Source organism: Stylophora pistillata, chromosome 9, assembly GCF_964205215.1.
Source record: "Stylophora pistillata chromosome 9, jaStyPist1.2, whole genome shotgun sequence".
Classification (NCBI taxonomy): Eukaryota; Metazoa; Cnidaria; class Anthozoa; order Scleractinia; family Pocilloporidae; genus Stylophora; species Stylophora pistillata.
The window spans coordinates 28,949,647-28,976,019 of record NC_142527.1 but is presented as its reverse complement, the minus strand read 5'-3'; the positions used below and the strand labels follow the sequence as shown (position 1 = coordinate 28,976,019).

Below are 26,373 nucleotides of genomic sequence, written 5' to 3'. Positions count from 1 at the left end.
GAAGAGGATCGGCTTAATTCCCTTCAAATTAAATTGGCTTTTGGTCCCGCAATAACTGAAATTGTCTCAAGGCTTTATCTGGCTGCTGTCACTCTACATGTTTCAGAGCCAGAGCATGAATTTTCAAAGGCAACCAGTGAAATCTACGCAATTTTTACTGTTAAATGAAAGAAGCGCACATTTTCCAAAGTCATACATACATCTGATTTAAATAAACTTGCAAATTTTATCTGAAGGTAATAGGACTGAGTTTTACGAGCGAAATCTTTGTTCAGTTTATAAAAGATGAGTCTGATGAAACTTGAAAATGACTTGTAAATCAAATGGCACCACATGGTTCTGGAGGACTGATTACAGCTTTTGTGATACACATCACAGTCAGAGATAAAATAAAGCAGCACCATCTTACAACAAAACAATAATTTTTCTCATTTTTTAAAAAAAACCTAAATTGGAATCAGTCTAACACCTCATTCAACATGCAAATTGACCAAACTGGTATTGACCGACAATCCCTTCGACATTTTCAACTATTTGAATGATAACTGTGTCGGCAGTGTAAACTCCACATAAAGGTGAGGAGATGAAGAGCTCTTTCTGACTTGATCTAGCTTGTTTAGACCATAGTTAATAGCTCTTCAGCGAGAAATATCGACATGATTTTAAATATGATAACTTAACTAAACAAAGTACAATTGGTGGAAAATGAAAACATAACTAACGCAGGTGCAGAATTGAATCTTTTTTTGCTGGAGTAACTTCGAATTCCACCTTGAATTTTTGAAGTTGCATTCATCGAAGTTCGATGGGGTTAAAGCAATCCTGCATAAAGTTGAACACTCAATCAGCAGCTAGAAGTCGAAGCACTATCAATTAACCTGGTTGGCATGAACTGTTTGAAAATATGCGGTCAGAAAATGTTTAACCGGAGGGCGCTAAATCAAATGAAAACAATTCTGTTCGATAATTCGACAACGCAAGACTGAAATTAAAACGACTGCGAGTTCTTAAAGTTGAAAAATATGCCAGATTTTTGATTACCATACTTTGGCAGGTGAAATGTCCCGTATCCTTGTCCCCACATGAAAAGAAAAAAAACCTTTTGATCGATCAAGTATTTTGAGGGCTGATTTAATTCGTCAAACTTGAGAAGTCGGTTGAAGCTTGTAAACGTTTTAATGTGGTTAACAACAAATATTAGAACTTAGACAGCACCAACACGGTCTCTGTGTTAGAGGCGGTCTCACTGATTTCTGTAAAAATGTACTGAATTTTATTATGATGCAATATAAGAATGCAAAATGCGAAAACTCATTTTTAGTCAGCTTGAGTACTAGTCGTAAATATGGCGGGAGAGATCTTAATTAATTTCTGCAGTTTCACGGTCAGATATTTATCGTGATGCAAGGACTAAGACAATGTAAGGACCATTCATGAGTACAATATAGAGGAAAAGTCAATATCGTGTTAGATATATTTTCAAAAGATCCAATATTTCTAACTCAGATCGCAAAATCAGAATCGAGGGTGCGTATCTTTAAACGTTTTAATTTAAAAAGCCATTGTGACCTGAAAAAAAGAAAATCGATTCCGGCACTCAGTAACACAGATTTGTCTTCGTAGTTGGAGACTTGCCATGCATAAAAAGTATGATGTTTTCTCCAGTAAAACAAAACGAAATAAAAACAAACAGAGAGAGAATAAAGATTTAACAACAAATAGGAATGAAAATCAAGTTCTATTTATATTTACAGTGACTGACTAATTGGTCAAGAACCAAAACATTTTCAAACTAATGGTAGCAAATAGTTTTTCTTGAAAAGAAATCGGGTTTTTTTTTTTATCAAAGCATTGTATATACCTGTTTCTATACACATAAAGTCAAGGTAACTGTGATTTATCAGAATTTGCGCAGTAAACGGTATCTAAGTTTAGCGGTGTTGTACTACACGTAGTTAGAAAGTACAAACAAAAATGTTAAGTTCTCTACGTAGGTGTTTTATTTTGCTATAGGAAATTAAACGCTGAGATTATTCGCTTAAAAAATATTATTAAGTCAACATGTCATAGTAAATTTATGTCATACAGATGTCTAGTTTGTCCTCTTTTAATGCTGAGTTTCAAGTCTGAGTTTGGCTAAATTCGACAGATGTCACACATATGTAACATGTTCCACTAATGATCAAAAACTAAAATGAACGCTGCTTCAATAACTTTCTTTAAAACAATAAAACATCCGTTGCTTTTCATATTGCTGTATTTCCCTCGTCTAATAATCCTCTCACATGAGACCAAATTTTCACGATATCACAGACCCTGATTGAATTGGCACAACTCGTGCTATTTCTAAAAGTGTTTAGGCATCCAGCTTGAGAGAATATCGTTGGCACTTCGAGTTAATGCTAGGAAATATTTCAAAATAATGTTCTTACTCTAAGAGAATGAGAAAAGTCTCTAACAATTCCTAACGCCTCTTTGTAGATCGTTGATTAAAGAGACCTTATCATCACTTTTCAACTGATACTCTTCAATGAACACTTGCTAATTATGTTTCAGTTTTAAAAATAGATTTCATCAATGATATATCGGATAAGGCTAAGAGAATATCAGTTGCCGGATATTCTCTTCATTAAGCTTGTATCCCATGAGCAAAATTTGTAGATTTTTCTTAATGAAATACAAGCGGTGGACACTTCCTTTTTCATTACAAATATATACAACTTCATTAAAATCCAAATCCTTCAAACCTACTTTTGCTGAAAAAAGATCTTTTGACACTATATATATGAGCATTCTCGCCATTTTTGTTTTCCATTGCAATTTTGAACTTCAAAAAGGGAAAAATATAAATGCTGCCTGAAAACGTGTGACTTATTTACAAATAATTAGAAAAGGACTCGTAACGTCTCAATAAAGTAGAAACTGTACCATTCCAGTCGATACAAAATGTAGGTAGAAATCAATTTTTCGAAAGTTCAGAGTTCGTCTATTTGCTCAGGATCCTCTCAAACAGGACGCGACCGTAAGATGGCAAAAGAGACTTTCATTTTTCATTATTTTCTCGCTTACTGTTATAGGAGCAATACAGCAAACCCAAAACTGCGAAAACTAGATTACTTTAATTCTTGAACGTCAATTTTGCTAATTACTTAAAAACCTCTGATCATGCAACAGAAAAATCCCCAGAACATGGTGCAAACTATGAAAAGAATTCCACCTGTGTCGTTATAACGAAGAACCTAGCTCTGTGCCTCAGGAAAAGAGCTCTTTCTATTTACTTCAACTCCTTCCCCTCTGAAATAGCACAGCATGGCATAACAGTCTGTAAATTTCTTAATTTGTTTTGTACGGTAGCTTAATTTCCTTGTGGTGGCTCCGCGGCGCCTATCGCACTTTTCACTGGAACTTTACATTAGCTAAAGTGATTTATATGATAAAAATCATATACTTCTCCGGAATTATTGTGTCTTTACAGCACATTCCTATCAGTGTAATTCTTTCCGAGATGTTGAGTTAAATCCTATTCATGGCATCAGAGTGTGGAACATCGCAAAAATGACCATAGTTTTCCATCCGTTCTGGTAAACAATTTTTACTAAGATTGGCAAAAGCTTGGTTTCGTGATACTGTTGGTGGTCTAATTATTATTTGTCACATTTGCGTAATATCAATGATTACTTTTGATTGGATATTATTTCCACCTCACGCTCATTCGGAAGATATCTGTTTGCATAATTTTTCTAAGCCGACAGAAAAATTCACAACTGATCGTGACGCAGAAAAACTTTACCAGAGCAACGGAGCCTCCTTATTTTGTGATTTCTTCAGTGGTTGACTCGAACCCATAAACCTAGGTAAGTAACCTGACACTCTCTATACGTATACTATAAACTTTTATAAACAATTTGAAATGTCAAAGAAAGTTAAATTCACAAAAAAACGCGACAAAACACGACGTTATCTTGCAGCAATCGGTGCACAAACTTCATGTTTCAATGATTAGTGAATAAACACCTAGATATTGTAGTTCTGGCGCTCAGCTTTACAACGTACCAAGAAATCTATTATGGAAAATTCGAGTACTTAAAGCTTATCCTCCCAGCCTCAAGTACCATTTATTATTTCTTATAAGTCACTTAACCTCAAACTCGTAAATATTCAGTTCTCACATTGTAATTATAATTTTCTATTTAAAAACCAGAAGTATCCTAGAATTTTTTTCACCATGATTAAAGAGGGGACGAGGTTCTCTCAAAAGCCAGCTGCAATTTACTGATATGTAAATTTACAGATTTCGGGACTGGGTTACCACTGTAAGTTTTGCAATTAACAGAGGATAACAAAGAAATCTTTGCTTATTTGCATTATATTTGTTACATACGCAAATCCTTGAAATGTTAGGTCTATCACAGAAGTGAAGATGAAAGCTTCGATTTCTCAAGTTGTGAAAAAATATTAGTTTGTAGAGGCGTTTTGCATTTCACGTTCAAATTGGGAGTCATCTGAAACATCATAATAAGTAGGATATCCGTTGTCAGATAAAACCTCAACGGTTGTTAGAGCGAAGCGGAAAATACAAAGACAGGTAATTATTAATTAGAAGTTTTCATAGGGACTCGAAACAGAACGGGGTGTTCTTTTTCACCTATACGAAATTAGAGACAGTTTTCAACTAAAAATTCAAAATAGATCACAGACCTAAGATAACTAAAGCCAGGATTTTTCTAATTAAAACATTTTTCTTCGAAATGAAATGAATAAATTACTTACAACGTTACTGGTTTTTGAAATATTATTAGCGGCAGTGGTGACATCAAAGTAAAGAACATGCATGAAAAAAGGCCGAGAGTTTTCAATTGTAACTGCACCGATAAAACCGAAACAATCATCAAAGGGAAGAGAAAAAAATCGAAATGGTTGATCTGTTTCATTGGAACAGTTGTCGTTTGATCGCAAAACCTGTGATATGATATCAACAGCGCCCATTTCAAAGAGAATTCAAAAGTAAAAGCAGGTAATGCTGTGAGAATATCCTCCTAGCTTGTTGACGTGTCCAAAAAAAAAAAGCTTGAATTTGCATGAGATCAAGTAATTTTAATCCCAACGAAGACAAATAATAAAAACTGTGATGAAAATTGCACCGAAATAATTGTGTTTTTTCGTATGATATTTTCATTCCTCAGTAATCCTTGGGGTGCCATTAAGACTATCTTGTAACTAACCAAAGATTACCGCTTTGTTTGCTTTGCCATCGGAAAGCGATAATCGCATTAATTTCTTATTCATCGAAAAAACTGGTTTATCCATATTCACTGTTTACTTCAGTTACGCAGAAGGATCGCATTCCAACATTCTTGTTTGCTTTCTCGGTCTCTTTTCTCCAACTTCAGTTTGTAATCAACTTGCAGAATGCGTTTTACTTTAGCAAACGAGAACAGCGTTGGAAAAATGCATGTTTATTGACTCAGCGACTAAACGAAATGATTCAAAATTTCATTTAGACTCATTGATAAGCACTGTTTTCTTTTGTTGTCCTCAAAGCAAACGGTGATTTGTTAGAAGTGAGTAACACCCAAAAGTAAGGTAAACATTTTTTATTTAACGAAAATTCTTTGTTAACGAATATGATATTTTTAGAGTTTGCTTGATGCTGTAGACCAGACAAACGGACACAACAGTATCATTATTTAAGATGATCGAAAATTTTGGGCTGCAAAGACGGTCTTCGTCCGCTAATTGTTCGAGAGCAATTGCTACTAAGAGTGCAAATATCACGCCTTATCAGCACAAGCAAATGAAGATAAAAATCATACGTGCATTGGTCAGAGCGAAACATGTTCACAAGTATTGTCAGGTGATCAAAATTCTGCGAAGCTGGCAGTCAATTTGAATAGTAGGAAGAGATCAGGCCAAAATTCTACCTAACTTAGTTCTCGACAGTACGAAACGACTTAGGGAAAGAAAAGAAGAAAAAGCACTATGAAGTCCACGGAATAGAAGGTATCGATTATGCGATATTCCGCTAATTTATGGGGATTTTGGGTTTGTGGATCTTTTTATTGAGGCTCAGTTTAGTATTTACATGCAAAACATACAGTTTTCATGCGTAATTTTATGCAGCACAACGAAAAAAGACTTTAAAGTTTTTAATCTGTTGACGACAATCATTACATAGAGGAGCTATAGCTAGTGATTACATAAACGTGGGGTTTGTAAAACAAAAAGCCGTTTTTGAAATAGGTCTTTTTACTGCAAATCATCAAGAGAAATCATGCATGAAAAAGAGTACTCCAAGAGCAAATTTGGAGTTTCCATGGTAATTTGAAGGTAGACTTTTTAAGCCGACGGTTAACATCTTCGGCTGAAGACAAGTGTGACATCTCTGTTTATGGCGTAGTAGAAGCTTTTCGCACATCTCACCAATTGTGCATGTTCATTGAAAAACAAATACACAAATTACTTAAAAAAAAAGCATGGTTGATTTAAGCAAGTCATGACTGTTTTTTAATGTTCCTATTGCTAACTCAGCTTTTTTCAGTCTAACCGCTTTATTGTCTCTTGATAGTATTAGTGTACACGGAACACTTATTGAATTGATCATGACGGTGCAGATGTGAATTGTTAATTCAAAATTTATTGTGTAGGATCACAGCTGTTTAACCAATGATAGCACGCGATCGGCTGACGTCCAAATTAGCAAGTCAATATCAAAGGCGCTCATGTGACACACAGTCGTCACAAAGAGTGGACTCGCGCTTGTGGGAACAACTCAGTGGAAGTTGTTCCGAATGAACTTGATTTTTCACTGAGTGAGTGCATGTTGTAAAACATTTGTTTAATCGTGGCCTTTTCGAAGAAGTCAATCTAATCTCTGTTACTGCGAATTTATTGGAAGACTGACTTCTAGAATGACGATGAATGGATGCGATTGCAGAGAGCTAGTTGGCATGTGAAGAAACACTGCACGCTGTCCCCGTCGCCGTTGTGTAAACGGATGGAAAAATTAAGGTAGAGCCGTCTAAGAATCCTTCATTGCACGTTGCAAACGATGTGATTTATTTCCTTGAAGTCCTACACCTTTTGAAATCAAACTATCCGATATCAGATATGTTTTTCAAAATAACAGATTCTGCATAAAAGAGAGCCTTTAGTCACAGTTTTTGGACATAAAGGCATTTTTGTCGTGCGCTACTTGTTAACTGCGGAGCATAACGATTAATATTTCTAGGGTCGAAAGACGTCATGTAGTTTAATGCGATTTGTTCTTTGCGAAACATGTTGAAACAAGGCTTGATACTCAGCATGAATTGACGTATGTAGCTTTTATTTCAAAGGCTTTGATGTTGTTCTAGCGGAAATTTTAAAAGAATAAAACTACTATGACTATAGAGTCATAGTATGTAAATATAAAGTGAATGGCAAGCCAACATTTAGGGAACCGGTTATATTTGGGAGAGGAAAAGCTCTTGAACAGTGTTTCGCTGGATTTTCCTTCTTAAAGAGGAAAAGAAAGTTGAAAGTAACAGTTCAGTACAATACAGTTTAGTAAAGTCCATTATAGTTTAGTAAACAACAATTCAGTATTCCAAACTAACTTACTCATTCGAGTATAAGCTCATCATGTGTTTGAGACGGACGGATAGCTTAAGTAGAAAACAATGGTTCGTGTTCAATCTAATTTCATTCACTGTTTGTTTAGTCTCGCGCCTATTAACTGTTTCACACATTTTAATTGAACAATCTGCTAAAATCATTTTACAGAGTGGTTTGTTTTAATTTACCATAATTGTGATCAAAGGCGATCTCTCAAAATGATTGGTATAGTGGGGTTAAATAAGACAAGAGAATGTTTTAGAAATGGGTCGGCCATGGTCAATTAAAGAAAGAAAGTTGTTTCTCAGAATTTACATAAAATATTCTTTGATTTTGGGGGGGCAACTTAACCATAGGAAGCCCACAAAAGCCACTAAGACTTGCAAAGTGGCAACTTTCATTAACGGGAGGGAGATGGAGAAATTATCTGAGTCATTCTCAGACTGAGATGTCCCTTAGCTTAAAATAAAAAATCGCAAACCAAGGTTTTAGCCACATTTTGTAGTTTCAGGACCAATCTCTATGTTTCCCAAATGGATAGAACTAACATAAATATATTAGTGGAGAATTTTATTCTTATAAATGTCCTCTGGCTGTCTAGACATGCCAGTTCCTCATGATATTTGGCTTGCTCGTCTGTCCAGGATTGAATGCATATATCATTTGGTGCGTCCTTCCGGCATATGACCTCATGAACTTCATATTCAACATAGTAATATGTGTTTTGGAGGATTTTTATTTTTCAGACCATTTCACTTTCGCATGTTCGCACCAATTTTACTATAAGAAATTTCCAGACTAATTTAACTTGTTTTGAGGTCCTACGGCAGAGTAATGCAATACCAATCAAGTCCATAACTTTTATTGCTGATAATTTTTTTTTAGCTTTGTTTCTCAACTAACGCCCAAAATAATGGACTTTTGGCATTGAATTTTCCTCTCTTTTGCATAAAATACAGACAATTATCACACAGCAATAAAATATTACGCTGCTAAAGACCACTTTGTTTCCAATGAGTCCAACATCAAGTTAAGATAAAAAGCTCTCTCAGCAAAATCTTATATAATAGCGACGAATGAAGTTAGATGGAAAAAGCAGAAACAGTATCTACACAGGAAAAACAATCCAATCACTGCCTTGCAACTGTCTTTTTCAGAATCATTTCTACAAAAGCAGAACGTAAACTTCAGTTGAGGAGAGAATTTTACGCGCGTCAATGTATTAACTAGTATGAGCGTTCACCTTGCTTTGATTGATGAAATTTTTTTCTCATCCAGGATAAAAAAGTTATTAATCATGAGAAAATTTTATTATTACAAAACATTAAAGTTTAATTTACTAAGTACAGAACGGCAAGCTCTTTGCTGTAAATTTCAATTATAAAACATAGACTTGTAATAGATCAAAGTCTGTGCCCGAAAAGAAAAGAACATTGTAGTTAGTCATTCTACTCCGGCCACTGGGAAAGCTTTCAATTTTTCAGCAAAAAGACTAGCAAAGCTTTTATTTTAGTCCGCTCATCATGGTCTTATTACTTCCGCATTGCAAAATTGACCATGGCAATTCTTGAAAAAAATTCTCAGCATCTTGAAAGATTACAGATCATTTTTCATTTTCATCTGTCTAGAGACTTACGCTGATTTTCTGAGATATTAACTTGAAATATTATGTGTTTATCGGAACGATCTCGACAGTTTATTATGTGTTTATTAGAACGATCTCGACAGTTTCGATATATGAGAGACATTGGGAAATTTTTCAGCAGCGATATGTCTGTAATTTTTTTCTATTTGCAGTTGATGTTTTCGTTGTTTTTCTCCGAGCAAAGCTTTTATTTTCGTCCGGTCACCATGGTCTTATTACTTCTGCATTGCAAAATTGACCATGGCAATTCTTGATAAAATTCTCAGCATCTTAAAAGACTACAGATCATTTTTCATTTTCATCTGTCTAGAGATTTACGCTGATTTTCTGAGATATTAACTTGATTCCGAGTTAAAGTCAAAGTTTGTCCAGATTGTAGGGAGGGACATTGTATGATAATGTTTGGCAGTTTGACTGCAACAAACAAAGCAATTCTGTTTTAACTAAAAAACCGGCTTATAAAAACAACTACGTTGTTTACATAAATCTTCTTATGTTGAGGTACTTTAAGATATAGATTTTTATTAGCTGATTAATTCAAAGTTCAAATATTTTAAGATTTTAAACTAAGCTAGACGTAAAGGCGTCGAAAGGAGCTATTAACTACACTTCAACGACCCTTTGATTGGCGAGAAGAAAACATCAACTTTTTCGAATCCGGTGCAGAGGGATGTTTGGTCTGAATCATTACTTTAAATCGACAAAATAACTTTGACATAATTGAGAAAACAGTATTTAATCGCATTAGCAGGCGATATGAATTCTGAACGAACACCCGTTAGTTAATATCGGTATGATAAAGGGACAAAAAAGTGCTAAGACGCCATTAAAATGTAATGGTTTGAATTCTCGTAGTATAGTTGCACCTTCTCTCGAAAGTCCGTTTCTGGTGGCTACCACAGCGAACTTTTTAAGGTGTTTTGAAAGAAATGTCAAGGTTATATATCTTATTCTGTTGAACCTGTAAAGCTGATTAAAATGTTTAGTATACCACATGCAGGGTTTTTGTCCCTCGAAAGTAAAACATTTTAAGCGGTTTGCTTCTCACGTAAGATACCATACTACGACCCAGTCATTACCCAGAGGGTAAGGAACAAAAATAACATTTAAATACTGATTTTATCATACATACGCAGTGTTTCTTACACGAATGCAAATGAAGAAAAACGCAGGCGTCTAAAGACTGCGGTAACCTCAGTTGATTGGGTATTCAGTTCTGAAGCAAAATTGTGAAACAGCAGGTAAATTTTTTCTTTTTTTCACTTTAGTTGGATCGGTCAAAATATATCTTGTAATCTAATTTAAATGTGCACTAATGCACCTCACAGTTGGGGGCGAATAACTCATATAGCGAGAATCATTGTCAATATTCGTTTTGTTTAGTTTACTCGAACGATTGGCAGATTTAAGATCCGTCCGGATCATTATCTAGCTAGCTTATCCTTGACGTGATTGAGCCATTTAAGTGTGGGCGCTGATGATTTGACGAAAATACTATATCAGACACGAGAAAAACCAGAGATCTGCCCAAATTTACACAGTTCGGGCGGAGTCGAACGACGTATAAAATTCAATTCAAGAAGCCAAAACGGGTGCATGTTTTTGTATTTTCGTAAGGCTTGGGATCAGTACGGCATCAAGAAGGTAATTTGAAACATGATCAATTTTGGTGAATTAACTTTCTAAAAAGTTATCAAATTAAGTATTTCATGTCAGAATGCGAGTCAAGAATATCAAGGAAACTATGAGCCACAACACAACTTGTGTTCGCGCTTTAATATAGAGCCACCCGCAAACGCAGAAATGGCTGGCTAACCGCTAGCGTCTAAGAGCACACGCCTTCTTAGGCTCTTTGTTTCGGCTCGTGAAACACAAATCGAAAAATTTTTAGGTGTCTTCTGTAAGTGTCTTAATCTATTTTAGAGCACACTGGCTGAGTGTTTTTGTTCAAAGTACACCTTTCTTGCTCCTCTTTAAAATGAATAAATCATTAGAGTAACATTCAAAAGTAGCTAAGAGAAGCTTCCCCGGCACCGATTCAAACCAAAGACAAAATCGAGAGAGGACATAAATTCTATGTAGCCAACCCCTGATGTAGTTAATTTTCCACACCATGACTTTGAGTTACAGACGTTAAGTTTAAGGGAAAGCCAGGATTTTCGGCAAGTCACAAAAAATAAATTTTACGGAAATTAACAACTTTGAATTTTAACAAAGAGGCCAGAGGTAGTTAACCAAGAAAAAGATGGCGAATCTGTAGCGACTCTGCAAGTTATCGTCAAAGTCGTGCGTAGCACTGACACACATGAACGCAAGTACCACGCACGCGTGAGAGCACACACGCAAGTGTGCGTGGGCCTCTCGTAGAGGTCCACGTCATTTCCATTCAGCAACTATTGTGTAAGCGTACTCTTACCGGTTTACAACACTCACTCACGCCCCCCAATGAGAAATACACAGATCGGTAACTGGTAGATAGTTGCGTCATGTCTTCATCACTATTTTACTGGCCACTAAAATTGTACGCTAGACAGGCGAATCTCTCTTGGGGTAGAATTTTTAGGGGATAAAGGGTAAAAAAAAGATATTTCATATGAACTGGCCATTGAAAAGTGTGAACAGCTAGGTTTTTGCACTCCCTATACAAAACTCTTGCACGTTAGCTACTTTTCTATTCCTCCTCCAACCATTTTTGATTTCTCACATGAAATAAAAATGGCTCAAAGTTTTGTGATCCTTCATAAATTACTTTGGCAACTTGTTTAAAATAATTTTTTACTTAACAATACTAAATTATTCTTTTTTGCAGTTATTCTTGAGTGAGTTTAGCCATCCTGGAAGCTATGAATAACATAACTGGGTACAGGTTCCCGCCAACGGCGAACACATCTATATTTTCTCCGACGCCAAATTCTACTCAGCTGGTACCAACAAACCAAAAATCACCGAGCGGTAATTTCATAAACACGATTTTAACCAGCTCGTTTGTGTTCGTCATTACAGCTGGTGTGATAGGTAATACCCTAGTTATAGCCACTATCGCAGCCAGGCGGTGCATGAAGACACCCTGCAATCTATTCATTACAAACATCGCCCTTGCAGACTTACTTGTGGCTGTGATCCTTGGCCCTCTCCGTGTGGCTGAGTTGTTTATCGGTTGGCCACTGGGAGAATTTTTTTGTCGCTTCCTGGCGCCCTTCCAGGAAGTGATTGTGTGCGTTTCAGCTGTCACGCATACCCTGATAGCTCTTGAAAGACACCGTGGCATTGTGACACCATTTAAACCTAAACTGAGTATTCCAACAGCCAAGATTGCCATAGCGGTCATTTGGTGCACATGCTGTTTGACAATAGGTTTACCGCTGGCCTTAGTTTTGAAGGAGGTAGAGCTTAAAGGTAAAAAATATTGCAAAGCCTCTTGGCCCTCGATTCACAGTCGCCAAGTTTATGAAGTGTTCCTAATCACAGCGTTCATAGTGGTACCTCTAATAATGCAAACTGCCACCTACATCAAAATTGTGGCGACTATCAAGAAAGAGGACGCTTCTTCCCAAACTATTTCACGAAGTGGAACTGTGGAACAACGTAGAAATCAGATCCGAAAGAAGGCGCATTTGGTTAAAATGCTGGTCATTTTAGTGGCTGTTTTTCAAGTGTGTTTTATTCCGCGAGGAATCTACATGCTAGTTTACGAGTTCGCCAGTGCATCCTATAAGGAAGCAAACAGGGATGGCATGATGATCGCAAACATCTCCACAATTCTCATATTTTATCTTAAGCACGTCTTAAACCCATTTATTCTATTTGCGATGAGTACTGAGTTTCGAAACAACTGCTTCCCCCGGAAACTTTGCAAAAACAACTCGAATTTTGCTTCGAGTATGTCGCGTTATATGTCTAAGAACTCTCGAACTCAAGTGTCACGCAATAGCGAGGTATTTGAAGAAAAAGAAATGAGTAAATTGTGTGACAGTAGCTCGCCAGATGTGCTTGAAGGAAAGAAAGGAAAAGCAGTGTTCGTCTAGATAGTGACACTAACAAACATAGAGTGTGAGTGACTACTTCATGCCCGGCTCCACGGGTTTGGTGACGTTGTCACTTAGCGAGTGTTCTTTCTTTGAAGGGGAGAGATGGAGCTCCCCTGAACTATTCAACACTAAGGGTCAAACGTCTGCGCATGTGCGAATTTGTAATGACTAGTGCCGTAAAGACAACCAAGTTGTCCCACACAAGTTACAATACATCACATAAGCCAGATAATCGCGGTATTTGTATGTGTAATCAAATGGCGACGAGTGAAATTAGGAAATAATTCACGCGCGTTTTGTCAAAATTCTGATAATTTCCCGAGCCTCTAAGCGAGGGAAATTATCTGAATTTTGACAAAACGCAAGTGAAATTATTTACTAATTTCACGAGAAAACCATTTGATTACCTTTTATTATCGTGGGTGATAAATTACGTTCACAACCGTAATTGTTTTTACTGGTTTATTCTATCGAAAACGGAGAACATGAAGAAGAATATAGTTTTAGTTTAAAGCATACATTATTGTAAAGTTCGTAATTTTCTGAGTTTCTTCACAAAAATACCTTTCGAATTCTTCGTGCCTGTTACTAATTTTCGGCCGCTTCTTTTAATTTCGTAACTTCTTCAAGGGTCACCGTCTTAAATCTCGACGCCATCTTGGTTCTGATCGAGATAAAAGAGATGTTACCATGGCAATTTTGTAATTTCACATGTGAAATTAAAAATTAACGCTGAAATTTCGCGCCAAAATTAAGGAGTAATTTGTCACCTATGATACTACTATGGTATTACTATTATCGTCGAGCTCAAAGCAGAATGTTAATTAAACAACATCATACTTGAATGAGCTTCGTGTTCGAAAAGTGTCCAGTTTTCCTTTCTCTCTTTAGTGCTTCCTTCGTCATGCAGACTTGTAAGCGGTTTCAATTTCTTTTTACACATATTTCGCGACACAGTGGTTGTTTGTTATGTTTTCCTTTGAAATTTTGCGCGGGAAATTGGCGCGCGGCCGGCAAATAAATTATCTCCTCGCGCATGCCCGGTGTTGACCACTGTGTTAAAGTATTCTAACCTCAGATATATAGTAGCTCTACGGGTTCTCGATTTTAAGATTCTTGATCTAGGACAGGTATCAATTTTAGTGCGAAAGCTTGAAACAATCAACAACCATCTGAGGTAATATATTCATAGAGACTAAACGCGTAATAAGCTGTTGTAAGTTGTATGGTAATTGTCGTGTAGTTACCCTTCCCGATAAAGTGCTTTATTGACATTTGTTCTATTTTTGGAAAAAATTGACGATTAAGCTATGGCCCTAACGTTAACTAATCTGATACGATATATCGTTCACCTATATTTGAATATTTTTAATTACCTCAACTGCTTAATAAATATCTTAGTTGCCTTCTCTTACAGTAAATAAATCTCGTTACCAAGGCCTGATTCTAATGTTTTGTAAAACTCTCAATAACGCGAGGGTTAACAGAAATTAAGTTTTGCTTTTCTTTAAGACTTTTAAAAGCGACTGTACAATTATGATGCTTTAACCTAAAGCTACTGTCGTGGCAACCAAATTTGACAATTATCTCCTTTCGACAACATGCGTTAAGAATTACATTCTTAGTTAGCCTCTTCCACGACTTTAAAACAAGCACTAGATATGACACTCCAAACTTGTGAGATCCTTCCCGCGGATCAAAAGTCGGTTCCAAGCTGAGTCTTTCACTCATTCATTGGACATTACGAGCATACTCCCCACAAGTCTAATGCGAAATGCAGTCTCCACGAGTGAAACCAAAACTCAGTGGGTTTTGGTCAGTCGTTACTCACTAGTTTTGGTCGTGGCAAATGTGATTTCATATCCGTTATCAACCCCTGTTAAAAGTAGGATTCATAGCGCCTATGATGATAAAAGACGCTATGGCTTTATGGTTCTAAATAACGCGCTCCAGTTTGAAACGTCTGTTGAGAGCTGTTATCATAATAAAGATTCTACCACAGCAGAAAAGTGAGATATTGCTTTTTTTTTTTTTTTTTTTAAGATGTTCTTGTTTCGTGCATGATATGCACTATTGACTCTCCGTTGTTAGGAGTCGGTCGTTATTGATCGCGTGTGTAGATGGAGGGGTTGTCCTACTCAGTTGGACAACATATGTAGCTACAACTGGCGCGGAAATCTGCACTCGTACCAAAGATGATGAACGGGTTGATCACGTGTTTAAGGTAATACACAATCAGAGTTATTGTGATGGCGTAATGGAAATCGAGGTTGGTTTTTAGGCCACCGCCGAATTCCCACATCAGCAAGGTAAATACACGAGGGATGGAACAGATATAAAATGCGCCAACAAGCAGAATTAACGTTTTAACCACGCGAGCTCTGCTTTGCGCAAGTTTAACCGCGCGAGTTTCCACGTAATCATCCTTTCTGACGGCCGTAATTTCTAAGTTCACTACTTTGACAATTTGTGAATATGCATACGTTTGAATCACTAAGGGTATGAATATAAATATGATGACTAGGTAAACTATAAAAAGTTGACGAGAAAGATCCGATGGCCACAGGATTCTGCACACTCGAAGTCCATGCTCGACGCTTTCCTTTACCACAAAAGCCACAGGAAGCCCACTTGCAATGTAGCTAGTTAGCCAAATGATTCCAATAACTTGCTTTGTTCGCTGAATGGTAAGTTTTTCTTTGAATGGCTGGACTATTCCCCGGTATCGTTCGAGCGCAATGAAGGTGTGTGTAACCACAGACACGCACACAATCACGTCTTGCAGAGGTGCCAAGAAATGACAGAGGAAATTCCCGAGAGGCCAGCCATGGTACATTTCTACGAAACGAAGTGGAGCAATTACGACAGCGACTAAGAGATCGGCAATGGCAATGTTTATTATCAAGTAGTTACTAGAGGTCTTCTGGATACGCTGGCGCTGGAGAAGTGTTCCAATAACGGCTAAATTACCTAAAATGCCAAACACTATTATAATTGTGAGCAGCGCCACGATGATGGTGCTGTATTCGTCCGTTCCATAGAATCCAAGTGAACCTGTTTTTTCTTGAACCGCCGAGGAATTGTGTATATTTGAAGAGTCTCGTGTTGAATTGTTTACTTCATCCATGGTTATCCCACTAATAGTAAAGGAGGCGTTTGGCATAAGGTGGCACTGGTTTTGCTTTCAACCTTGCTCTACACCCTGTAGAAAGAGAAGATGTCGCAGATTACCATACATGAAACAAATCCGTATGTATCTGTCGTAAAGGATGCAAAAGTCAGAACTTTCAATTTCGCACTCACGTATTTGGCGAAAACGGCTGTGCGGCTTACAGAAATTTTCCCCGGTGGCCTTGGCTATTGACTTGGTTTATGTGCGAACGATTTTTAATTGAAAAAGCTTATGCAAAAGCTACACCTATCATCTGACAGATGTTCTTTACCAACCTTTTTTTCACGGCGCTTAATTAAAGAAATTTAATTAACCGCTTTAATTCTTTTGTAGACCGAGCTCAGCTGAGCCATGTGATCAACGGAGTTTTAGTCAATTAATTCAAAAAGTTCCATTGTGTACCTAAATGTAAAATACGCTGTGGTAATTTTTTGCTCCAGCTCGTAAAAGTAAACTTCTCCAACAAATAAATTATCCCGAAAATCTGATGAATGGGCTTTTAACAGCATGACAACTAGTCTTAACAACAGTAATCGCTGGGTTTGTGTTACACACTTTCTGATATTTTATTCAAAGAGGCACAGTTTGCCTGGATGATAAATACTGAATCTGAAATTACAAAAAGCTGTTTTTAAACAAAGCAGTCACCAAGAATTACTTGTATCATGACAAGCTAACAATCGTAGCCTGTTAATCTCCTTTCACGCGGACATTATGAGGGAATTGAAGTAAAAATAGAGTTGGTATTATCTCACTGTTAACGACACCATCGCAGAATACGGAAATCATGAAAAAGGATGGCGCTGTAAGGTTTGTTTACAAAAAAAAAAAAAAAAAGGATGATTACAATAGAATCATTACAGTTGGATATTCAGTTCCAACTTTTAACGAGTTGATTCAGTTATCGTCTTAGCTTGTTAATCAAAGAAAAAAATGAATCAGAGTTATCATAATAATTTTTTCCATCTTTTCCCGAAAATAAAACAAAACTATAAAATCTCTTCACTTTTGTAATCATCCTCATTGTAATAGCATCAATTTAACGTAATCATCCAGCTTTATGTATTGAAGTATTCTTACATGCCGCACTAACTAACTACCTGTGGATAGCGTGTACATTGTGGATAATCTGTTTGGAGAGGGCAATCGAAATTTCAGTAATCGTGGCAATTAAACCGTTTCGACAGGTTGCAGATCGCACCATGGATCGAGTACATGTGACACCCCATCATCTCAATAAGGGTAACCTCCAGTAACCAATTCAGCTCCTTCATTCAAGATTCTGTCCCCTGACGATCAGTTGATGGAGACACCGAAAAAAAAAAAGCAGTTGGTGGAGACACCGAAGTTGCGCTTGACCAGGCCGTGGTTTCCCTCGAAGAGCCTCGCATGCAACAGAACTCTCGATTTCTTTTGGTGGTAACTACAAGAGGATGCTAAAGGTGTTAATGAACTGGTGTTTGGATCTTACAAAGCAGTAATCGAACAGAATCAGACGACTGTTTGCAGCAAGTTTGCGGATTACAGAAAGAATCGAGCTCAGTTACCACTGAGAACTATCCGTCATGTTGTGTATGATAGAATTCGGTGATCAAAAAATTCGAAAAGTTCCTTTTCTAGGAATTCGATCGTCAAACCATAACTAACTAAACTAATTCAAGGAAAATTGAATGAAATCGAGCAAATAAAATTGATTTCCTCTGTTTTTAAGCCCAAAAAGCAGGTGCAAGTAACAATAAAGGAAATAGTATCCTATCCTATAAGGATTGTCTTGTTAGGCTGAAACTATTACGACTTAACTATTGGTTGGAGTATTTAGATCTCATATTTTTCTTTAAATGTCTTCATGGACATATAGGTCTAACCCGACCGATTGATAATTATTTTTCACCTGTTACCAGTCAGACTCGCCTAGGTTGCTCAGCTTTTACCTTTAAACTAAATATGAGCAAAACATCTACTTTTCGAAACTTTTATTAGAATTATCCCCTTGTGGAACAATATTCCAGTTGATGCTAGGCACTCAGAGTCCCTTGGCTCTTTTAAGCGCAAGCTTAGGAGTTTTACTTTAACAGACTCTTAAATGTCTTTGATGGTGAAAATTATCGCACTTTAAAATAATGTGTCCTAAATGTCGTCGGATAAATACCCACTCGGTTTGTAGCTGTTAGTTTCTAGTTATTGTCTTCTTTTTGTGTAAGTGTATTAGATTTAGGGGAAAGAGGGGATAGATGCTTAGTTTTTGAGGGTTGGGTTGGTATTTAAAACCTAGAAGGGGACTCATATCCTATTGTTTATATACCAGTACTTTGTACAAATCCTTAAATAAATAAATAAATAAATAAATTTTCGCGCCGATATATAGCTACATCTGAACATTTTATTGAATCTGTCAATTTCTCAACAAAAGATGATTAACTTAATTAGCCTCCAATAGGAACTCTCAGACAACTAAATTAAATAACCTCCTGGACTTCATGACTTCTTTGAGTCATCTTCTATTCTAGCTCTGATTTTCGCTTTAATCTTTTCGTCTGTTTCCACGTCAAAATCGCGTCGTTGTGACTTAACTACACACAATTATAGACACCTGTGTGTGCGGCCCTTGGGCCGGGCTGTACCTGTACTCTTGTTAGCTCAGCTGAGGCCAAAACAGATCATCGCTCGAACTCAAAAATATCTACATATCTCCAACGACAGATTTGGAAATCAAACGAGGTTTATTACCGAACAACATATTACAAACCGAATACCCAGTTCGTCTGAATTAAATTTATGTTTTGATTTTGATTTATTTCGTTCTAAAATGATTTTTCCGATTTTGTTCAACTGCCTAGCTACCCCGGGATGCATCGCAAGCGTGCTTTTGATGCAAACATTTGTATTTTCACACAATGCTGTCAGGTCTGTTTTACTTTTCACGTGGAGCAAGACCTTCTGTCGAGAAGAGATAACGAAGAGGAGAGACTTTAATCTCTCCTCGCCTTCCTTTCTCGCTCGTAAAACCGAAAGAGGAGGAAGGAGAGGGAAAAGAAACTATAACCTACTTTACAAAATCCCACAACCGTTTTTCAGTCGGCTTTCTTATCCAAGGAAAAGTATTTGACTATAAACAACTATGTTATCGGCTAACCTGAAGAAAATCACATCGCTGTCAAAATATTTACCTTGAATGATGTCTGTGAAATTAAATTCCAAAGCTGTATACGGAGGACAAACCCTTCTCCAGCGCTGGCTTGCACGAGGCCTGAAATTTGTCTCTATATATATCTATACGTGGCTCGCTTCGTTAAGACAAGGCGTAACTATAAATAATGCAGGGTTATAACCTGAGGGAATATATTTAATTCTGACGTCGTTATGAGTCTTTTCTCGGTTTCGATTGAAAAAGAAATGCTGCTAACTGCGATAATTCAGACGTTTTTATTCAGAACACGATCAATACCCAAGTACAAGATGATAAGTATTTATAGTTTCTTATACGCGAATTAGACTATTATCTGCTGAGAGGTTTCGTGGTCATCGACTCTTTTGAACTATTCATCATTAAGTACATTCTTCTCACGAAGGAACCCGCAAATTCGTTGCAATAATCTTTTTTGGCAATCAGCACTGCCGCAATCGTGTTTGACAGCATTCATTAAGGCACCAAAGCAGTCAGAATATTCTGTGACACCTTGTTTACTGAATAGGAAATAATTTTATGAATAACATGACTGATATTTAGCTAAAATTATTTTTAGGAAGGTCTGATACAGAGAAATAGTGGAAACTACAAATTCTGTTTTTCACTTCTAAGGTATTTTCACTTTAATTTAATTCGATATTTTTGGTACAGCTGTGCGCGAGTCATTGTCAATCCGGCCTTACTTGAATCCCGCAGGCGACATTTTTAACAAACCAGTTAGATTGATAAGGCCTTATAGGTTGTGAAAACACTGCTTTGAAAATCTAATCTCTGAAGCGAATTTAAATGAATAGGACAAGACCAGAGTTAGGGAAAATGGAAAAATCATTGAGTGGTCGGTGTAATGAAACAAACTAATCGGTGCTGCATATTTTCGGTCAAACACGTGCTTAGCATGATGCAGACTGACATCTGAGCTATGAACTATCTCATTGCAAGGTAAATGATTTTTCTGGGCTGGAAACTTCGTCAAAGGTGAAATTTACGAACTAGACACACTTTCTTTCCGTTCAAGGGAACTGAACTGAACAGTTCAAATTGATATTGAATTGCCAAGCTGGAGAATCATTTTTTCCCGTGGGCTGGGTGCCAAACAGCAAAAAGAGAGCTCAAAATGGAAAGCGCACTGAGCCAAGCTAACATTTTAGCCGATTAGAAAACGTTAAAAGGTATAAAAGTATTTTTACAGTATCATCCTTCTTATGGACTAACCTCGATTTCACGATGTTTTCCTCAGCTCATTCTCACGAATTTTGCGCTCAGTTGGCTGTCCGGTTTATCCTGGGGGAATGGAGGGAAAGTATTTACACTAGCGTTAGCCTAGCTATTTGGGAGTACAAGTTCCAAGTTCCAGGTTCACAATGTCATTGGCAAGTGCGACGCGACCTAAGCAAATCATTCGAACTGAGCTTGTGTCAACTAATATACGCGCTGTAAGTAGGCAAACAAGTCGTGTATCTCATAGAAATTCAGTAAATGGTAAACAAAAAACAGCCAGCTAAGATATTTCACCTCGTGTCAAACTAACTCGAGATGCTAGACGCGCCTCATCCAGGTTGCTGAACTGACATTTTGACAGTGCCTCAATCAAACAAAGTCAGTTAAGATGCGCTCTAGACGGAAAGACGCACGTATGTGAATTTAAAACGTTTTATTGTTGTATATTTTTATTCGGTACGGTTGCGAAGAAGTCCAAAATAAGACTGGTGTAGAAATCGCTCGCTGGGTTCAGCTTTTCTCAAAGCGAGTTGGGCGAGTTTCTACTTTTTGCATCCTTGTGCGAATTTAACTCGTGTCCATAAAGATTGGTTTGTTTAACCTGGATGTTTACTCACGTATGATCGTTTGAAGTGGTAAAGTACTAAAGACATCGATGTTTTTTTACGGCACAGATCACGAAATTCACAACTGGAAAGAAGTCATACTGAGGAATGAATAGAAATGTTGAGAGAGGCAGAAAAAAGGAAACTAAGAATGCAGATAATTCCAGTTGTATATAAAGACTTAAAGTTTAGGTTAATTGTGGCCTTTCATCTTTTGCTAGAAACGAGAAAATTAAAATTATAATTTTAAGCATCCCGCAATTAAAGCAACGAAATCATGGCAGATAGCTGAGTAAGATGATTATAAACACAATTTATTCCTTAGTGTTCAATAGATCATTTGTTTTGCATGTAAAGCTATAGTTTGGAAGCGAAATTGTATCGAAGCTAGATGATATACTTTACTTTGGCGCCGTCCTTCTTAATGCGTGCTGAGAAATCGAAACAGTTAAAAAAAAATCTCCACAATCTAGTGCATTTTGAGTCAAGCTGAGCTAGCTGCAGCTGTGAACTGGCTTATCGATCGAGCATTTTTTTTTTTTAATCTTGTAAGGGGTTGCATGTTTCCGGCACGTGTCTTCTCAGTTTCCAACGTGAGCTCAGAATCAAACTGTTGTTCTTTCTAATTTGGATATATCAACAAAGTTGAAATGGTAAATTGGCCACCGTAACGATTACAAAAGCTGACGTTTCAAGCGTTAGCCCTTCGTCGGAAACGTCAGCTTTTGTAATCGTTACGGTGGCCAATTTACCATTTCAACTTTGTTGATATATCCAAATTATTTCGTTACTCCCACCGACGCAGCCCCAAACAGTTTCTTTCGAAACTATCAACCTTTATTCATTTGTTGTTCTTTCTTTTGTGATACCACCCACACATGTACAGTAAGCTTACTTGGTCACGCCAATTTGACCCAAGAAGAAAAATAAACACTCACCATCTTAGAGAACTGGAATTTTTTTTCAGTTTAATAAGAGCATGTTGAGCTAGGAATCGATATCATTGCGTTTGTTTAGGCAGATATGTCCAAAAATACTCAGTTAGATGCTAAAAGGTTTCTCTGGCTACCGTCAATAATGTACACATATTCGTATTTTGGTAACCGTGATTACACCAAGTATGGTGACGACAATTTTGGTTTAGAGGCGGAAGGCTTTATGTCAACGCTTGGTTTTTCTATTTTCTGCTCTTTCGTTTCATTTATTCTCCCTGACCGATGATTTTTTCTTTAATCTCCCGCTGAACATCCCTTGAATGAATTTTAGGATTTAACAAAATGAAGCCGTTCTCAGCCCGAGCCGAATCACCTATAATTTAGCGAGTACGTTTCTATTTGTTTATTGTGCAAATATCGAATGAAGGGTGCGAAGGTTTGGAACCTTTCATCAACATAATTTTCACGTGTCTTTTGTCCTCAACTGAATTTTAGGGTGTAGAATTAATATCCACAGAGTAATTTGTTGTTTGGTTTATCCCCGACTTTTCCAGGTGAAAATGTTTATCCAGTTAAATGAAGTCCGATCAAGCGCGAGCAGCTGCGCTGGATATATCCGAAAAAGACGATTTCACTTCAATGAATGAATAAACCCTCAAAAAACCGTTCACATCTTTAAGAAAAAACAAAACAAAACAAAACAAAAAAACACAAACATGAGGCAATAATCGTACCCGAAAGATCTTTTCTACGAGTTGAATTGAGAACTCAGTGTAGTGGAAACCGTTCTCATTTTGAAAAAAGCGAGTACTGTGTTGACATTGCGTAAAAAGTAACATGTCCAAAGCGACATTTCTGTCCGGATTAAAATCCTGCATGGAACAATAGGGCATATGTTTTGAAAACAATAGCAAATCTACTCATAAAGTAAAGTTTCCGACTGATTCTAAAGCCTGTAAAGTATACATTACTTTTATATAGTTGATACTGCAAGTGGTGACCACGGCGGCAAACGTATTCTGTCCCCACGCTGAAAGATTAAGTAATTGGTTAAGTCTTCTAGCAAGAGTCTGATCAGTGCGTTATCCAAACTTCACCAGACAGCCGTCTAGCTATATCGACACAGCTGAAGATTTTAAATTAGAATACCTAAACCTGAAATTTAGGTGTAAAGTTTTTTAATATTATTCCTCCTCTGCAATTTATTTGGTAATCTATTTAGACAGCCTCTGGCGGGGTGCCACTGTCTCTCAATACCTATTAAGCAAGAACATTTTCAGTAAATCTCTTAAGTCTCTTCCCATTTACTCCACTTCTACCCTTGCTCTTCGAATTCTAAAGTTTGATTGGGTTTACACCGGGCCTAGCCCAGCTGCGGGAAGCTAATTTGCATGCCGACAGAAAGGAACTACATGTTTGGAGATACATTATTGTAAGAACAGGAAATTGCGGGTTTCTCGATTTCTGTTTTCAAAACAACAGAAAAAATCTCACGCTTTTATTTCAATACAAACAGCTTTCTATTTTTAGGCTAAAAGATTGGACAACTACTTGGAAACCTTATCGACATTTTCAGTCCCAAGATGTCCAAGTCACGTCTGAGTATTGCCTGCCGGCTTAACCTTTTGTATAATTTTGATCTCAGAGATATTTTGAGTTGATTAAAAAAAAAAAAAAATCCGCTTTACGTGACTGTTTCCTTCTCCCCATCACTTTCTTAATTTATGGTGTATTAAAACCGCGTATTATTCGCCCAAATCAGACCCTCCGAAGCACAAAATTTTGTTCATCATAAATGAAATACAAAAGTTATTTACCCTGATCAAGAGAGCATAATTTTAAAATCTCTTTTCCTGATATATGACATCAGGCTAGCATTGATTTAAAAATAGGAAACTTGCCCTAACAGTACATAAAATGGGATTTTACTTAAGTGTTCCTTCTTTTATCAATTCACTAAATATAATCAAAGTAAATTTATATCATCACTCGATACACTTCACTTCGAGTGGCTCAGAAACGAAAAAAGATATCGAAACATCCCAGTTTTGCTCTAAATGGAATCCAAGGCCACAAATCACTTTGTAAAACATACATTTCGATTTCGATTTCTGGTCAGACTAACACTGAGTTAGTAATTATTTTTACCGGGTCAAAATCTTGGCATTTCACTCTTATTGCGGGGGAAAAACCTTGGTCATCTCTTAAGCATCGCATCTTAAATAACTTGAAATTTATGCCTGCACAATAATTTGATTTCCTCACCGCTCAGTAACAATTAGTCACAAGCGTAAATATTTTCCACTGCACATCCAGTTCGCGTTAATCATGATTGATTTTTCAGTGAAAAAATAATGAACATTCGAGGAGGGGGCGGGGGTGGGGGTGTGGGGGATTTGAACATCCCCCTTCCCTGTCTAAAGCTAAACCGAAGACGACCCCTGGGGCTATAATTAGGCCTGTCACTCACCCGTGATATAAGCACGTACGAACCGTTGAAAAAGAAAATTTGCATCATCATGATCAAGTTCAATTCATATATGCAAAATTTTCCAACTGTCAAGATGTGTGGTGCCATTAAACAAAGAAAAGAAAAAAACAATCTGCACAACAATTTTGAATTGAGTTAAAATTGCTGAAGTAGCATTGTACTCCAGGTACTTCTTGCGAAGTAGCTAGAGATGTTTTGTACTGAGAAACATCTTTCCATATTCTAAGAAAAGCAATTAAACACTGAAACTAATATGTTATCGATAAACATTGTACCTGTTATCATGTGGGAAAATGATACAGATAAGAAGAAAAGAAAGGTAATAGTAAAGCAGCATACAATTGATCGGGTTTCGTAAGTTGATAGGGAAACCATGTCAATTTTGTCTCAATAAAAATGCAATTAAATTCAGTCACTGAATCTGCATCATGATACTGCAACAATGCAAACGTTGAACCAGGAACAGAATATATCATACGTCGTATATCATCAAAAAATGAAAGTGTAAAAACATTGGATGCATGATATGAGGGATTTGGCTGGATCCTGTACCAAAGCGTACTGTTTGAGCTCAGAAAATGTGGCCTTGATAAAACCTGCAGCCCATAGCAACATAAGCTTTCTGATCTGACCGATTCATAAATCTTTCTAAAAGTCAAGTTAACTGTTGCTCTGAGAGTGTTTGATCGATTTGTACCTAAATAGAAGCGATGAACTTGTCCCAGTCTCAGAGTTCCCGTCGTGTCCTTCTCTTGCCCTGACTCTGTATAGTATAATTCCGTCCAATCCGTTCGATTGATACTGATAACTCGTGTTATCATAAAGCTGTAAGTGGCTGTGGGCAAGATGAAGCAAATCCTGTGTTCTGATTGGCTACCAGAGCCGGCAAGATAGCTCTATCTCGCCCGCTCGAGATTAGTTAATACCCGTTTTGATCTCATACAAGAGAGAATTGCGTGGAGCGGACTTGCAAAGTTTGTAATTTAATTTCTGGACAATATCAGACAATGGAATCGCACCAAGCGGCAGGAGACAGTCAAAATAAAGAAAACATCAACGAGCTCGCGCCATCACAGTTGGCTTTCTTTCCTAGCGCTTGAAACTAAACAAGCCCTTCTCGATTCTTATCAAAGCGACACCTGTTTGCTGTATGATAAATCCTTTATTGACCAAGCTTGTTAGCTCAGGATGGCTCTGTATCAGCCCAGTTATTTTTCGCGTTTTCATGCGGACTTCGATTCCGTCTCGGTCCATAAAACGCGAAGGAACTCGGCCAATGTTCATCAGTAATATTAACCTCACGCTTGGTCAATAACCCATATTTTGTACGGGTACCTTTAAAAACCAGTTTAGTGTAGCTCAGTTGTCATACTGTAAATCTGCTTGACTCGTTGCATACTTGTGCAGTACTGAATAATAAAAATGTTGACTGGAAATCAATATGATAATTGCATGTTTGAAATGACGGCTGGATGGTCTACTGTGTTGGAAACGGGACT

General features: G+C 37.2%; 2 protein-coding genes and 1 long non-coding RNA gene across 16 annotated transcripts in view; 2 read left to right on the top strand and 1 right to left on the bottom strand.

The window, feature by feature from the left end:
* Positions 1-14,704, top strand: part of LOC111339120 (QRFP-like peptide receptor) — a 25,765-nt gene extending 11,061 nt beyond the window's left edge. For 4 of the 9 annotated variants that reach the window (XM_088732195.1, XM_088732196.1, XM_088732192.1 and 1 more), the window contains exon 2: positions 12,048-14,704. In XM_088732195.1, the coding sequence (XP_088588321.1) occupies positions 12,082-13,263 (1,182 nt within the window). In that variant the 5' untranslated portion in view covers positions 12,048-12,081 and the 3' untranslated portion in view covers positions 13,264-14,704. Of the gene's footprint in view, positions 1-495; positions 576-3,750; positions 3,855-6,819; positions 7,009-10,365; positions 10,480-10,598; positions 10,883-12,047 lie in introns of those variants that run through there. The other 5 variants (XM_088732197.1, XM_088732193.1, XM_022945708.2 and 2 more) reach the window with 5 other exon arrangements.
* LOC111339358 (substance-K receptor) lies at positions 14,609-26,373 on the bottom strand. 6 transcript variants are annotated; one of them, XM_088732206.1, is made up of 5 exons: positions 25,572-25,756; positions 23,355-23,413; positions 20,838-20,906; positions 19,606-20,122; positions 14,609-16,468 (listed from the first exon to the last, which is right to left on the bottom strand). In XM_088732206.1, the coding sequence occupies exon 5, from the start codon at positions 16,427-16,429 to the stop codon at positions 15,401-15,403; it is 1,029 nt and encodes a 342-aa protein (XP_088588332.1). In that variant the 5' UTR covers positions 16,430-16,468; positions 19,606-20,122; positions 20,838-20,906; positions 23,355-23,413; positions 25,572-25,756; the 3' UTR covers positions 14,609-15,400. The 6 variants fall into 6 exon arrangements, with proteins under 6 accessions (XP_088588332.1, XP_088588330.1, XP_088588331.1 ...); XM_088732204.1 differs by lacking the exon at positions 19,606-20,122; XM_088732205.1 differs by lacking the exon at positions 23,355-23,413.
* On the top strand, positions 20,416-21,731 carry LOC148724208 (uncharacterized). Its single transcript, XR_015991405.1, has 2 exons — positions 20,416-20,564; positions 20,641-21,731. It is a non-coding gene; the product is annotated as an uncharacterized LOC148724208 (long non-coding RNA).

What these genes read in the sequence shown, in the direction of transcription:
- LOC111339358 (XM_088732206.1), bottom strand. Translation starts at nt 16,429, where the DNA reads ATGCCAAACGCCTCCTTTACTATTAGTGGGATAACCATGGATGAAGTA.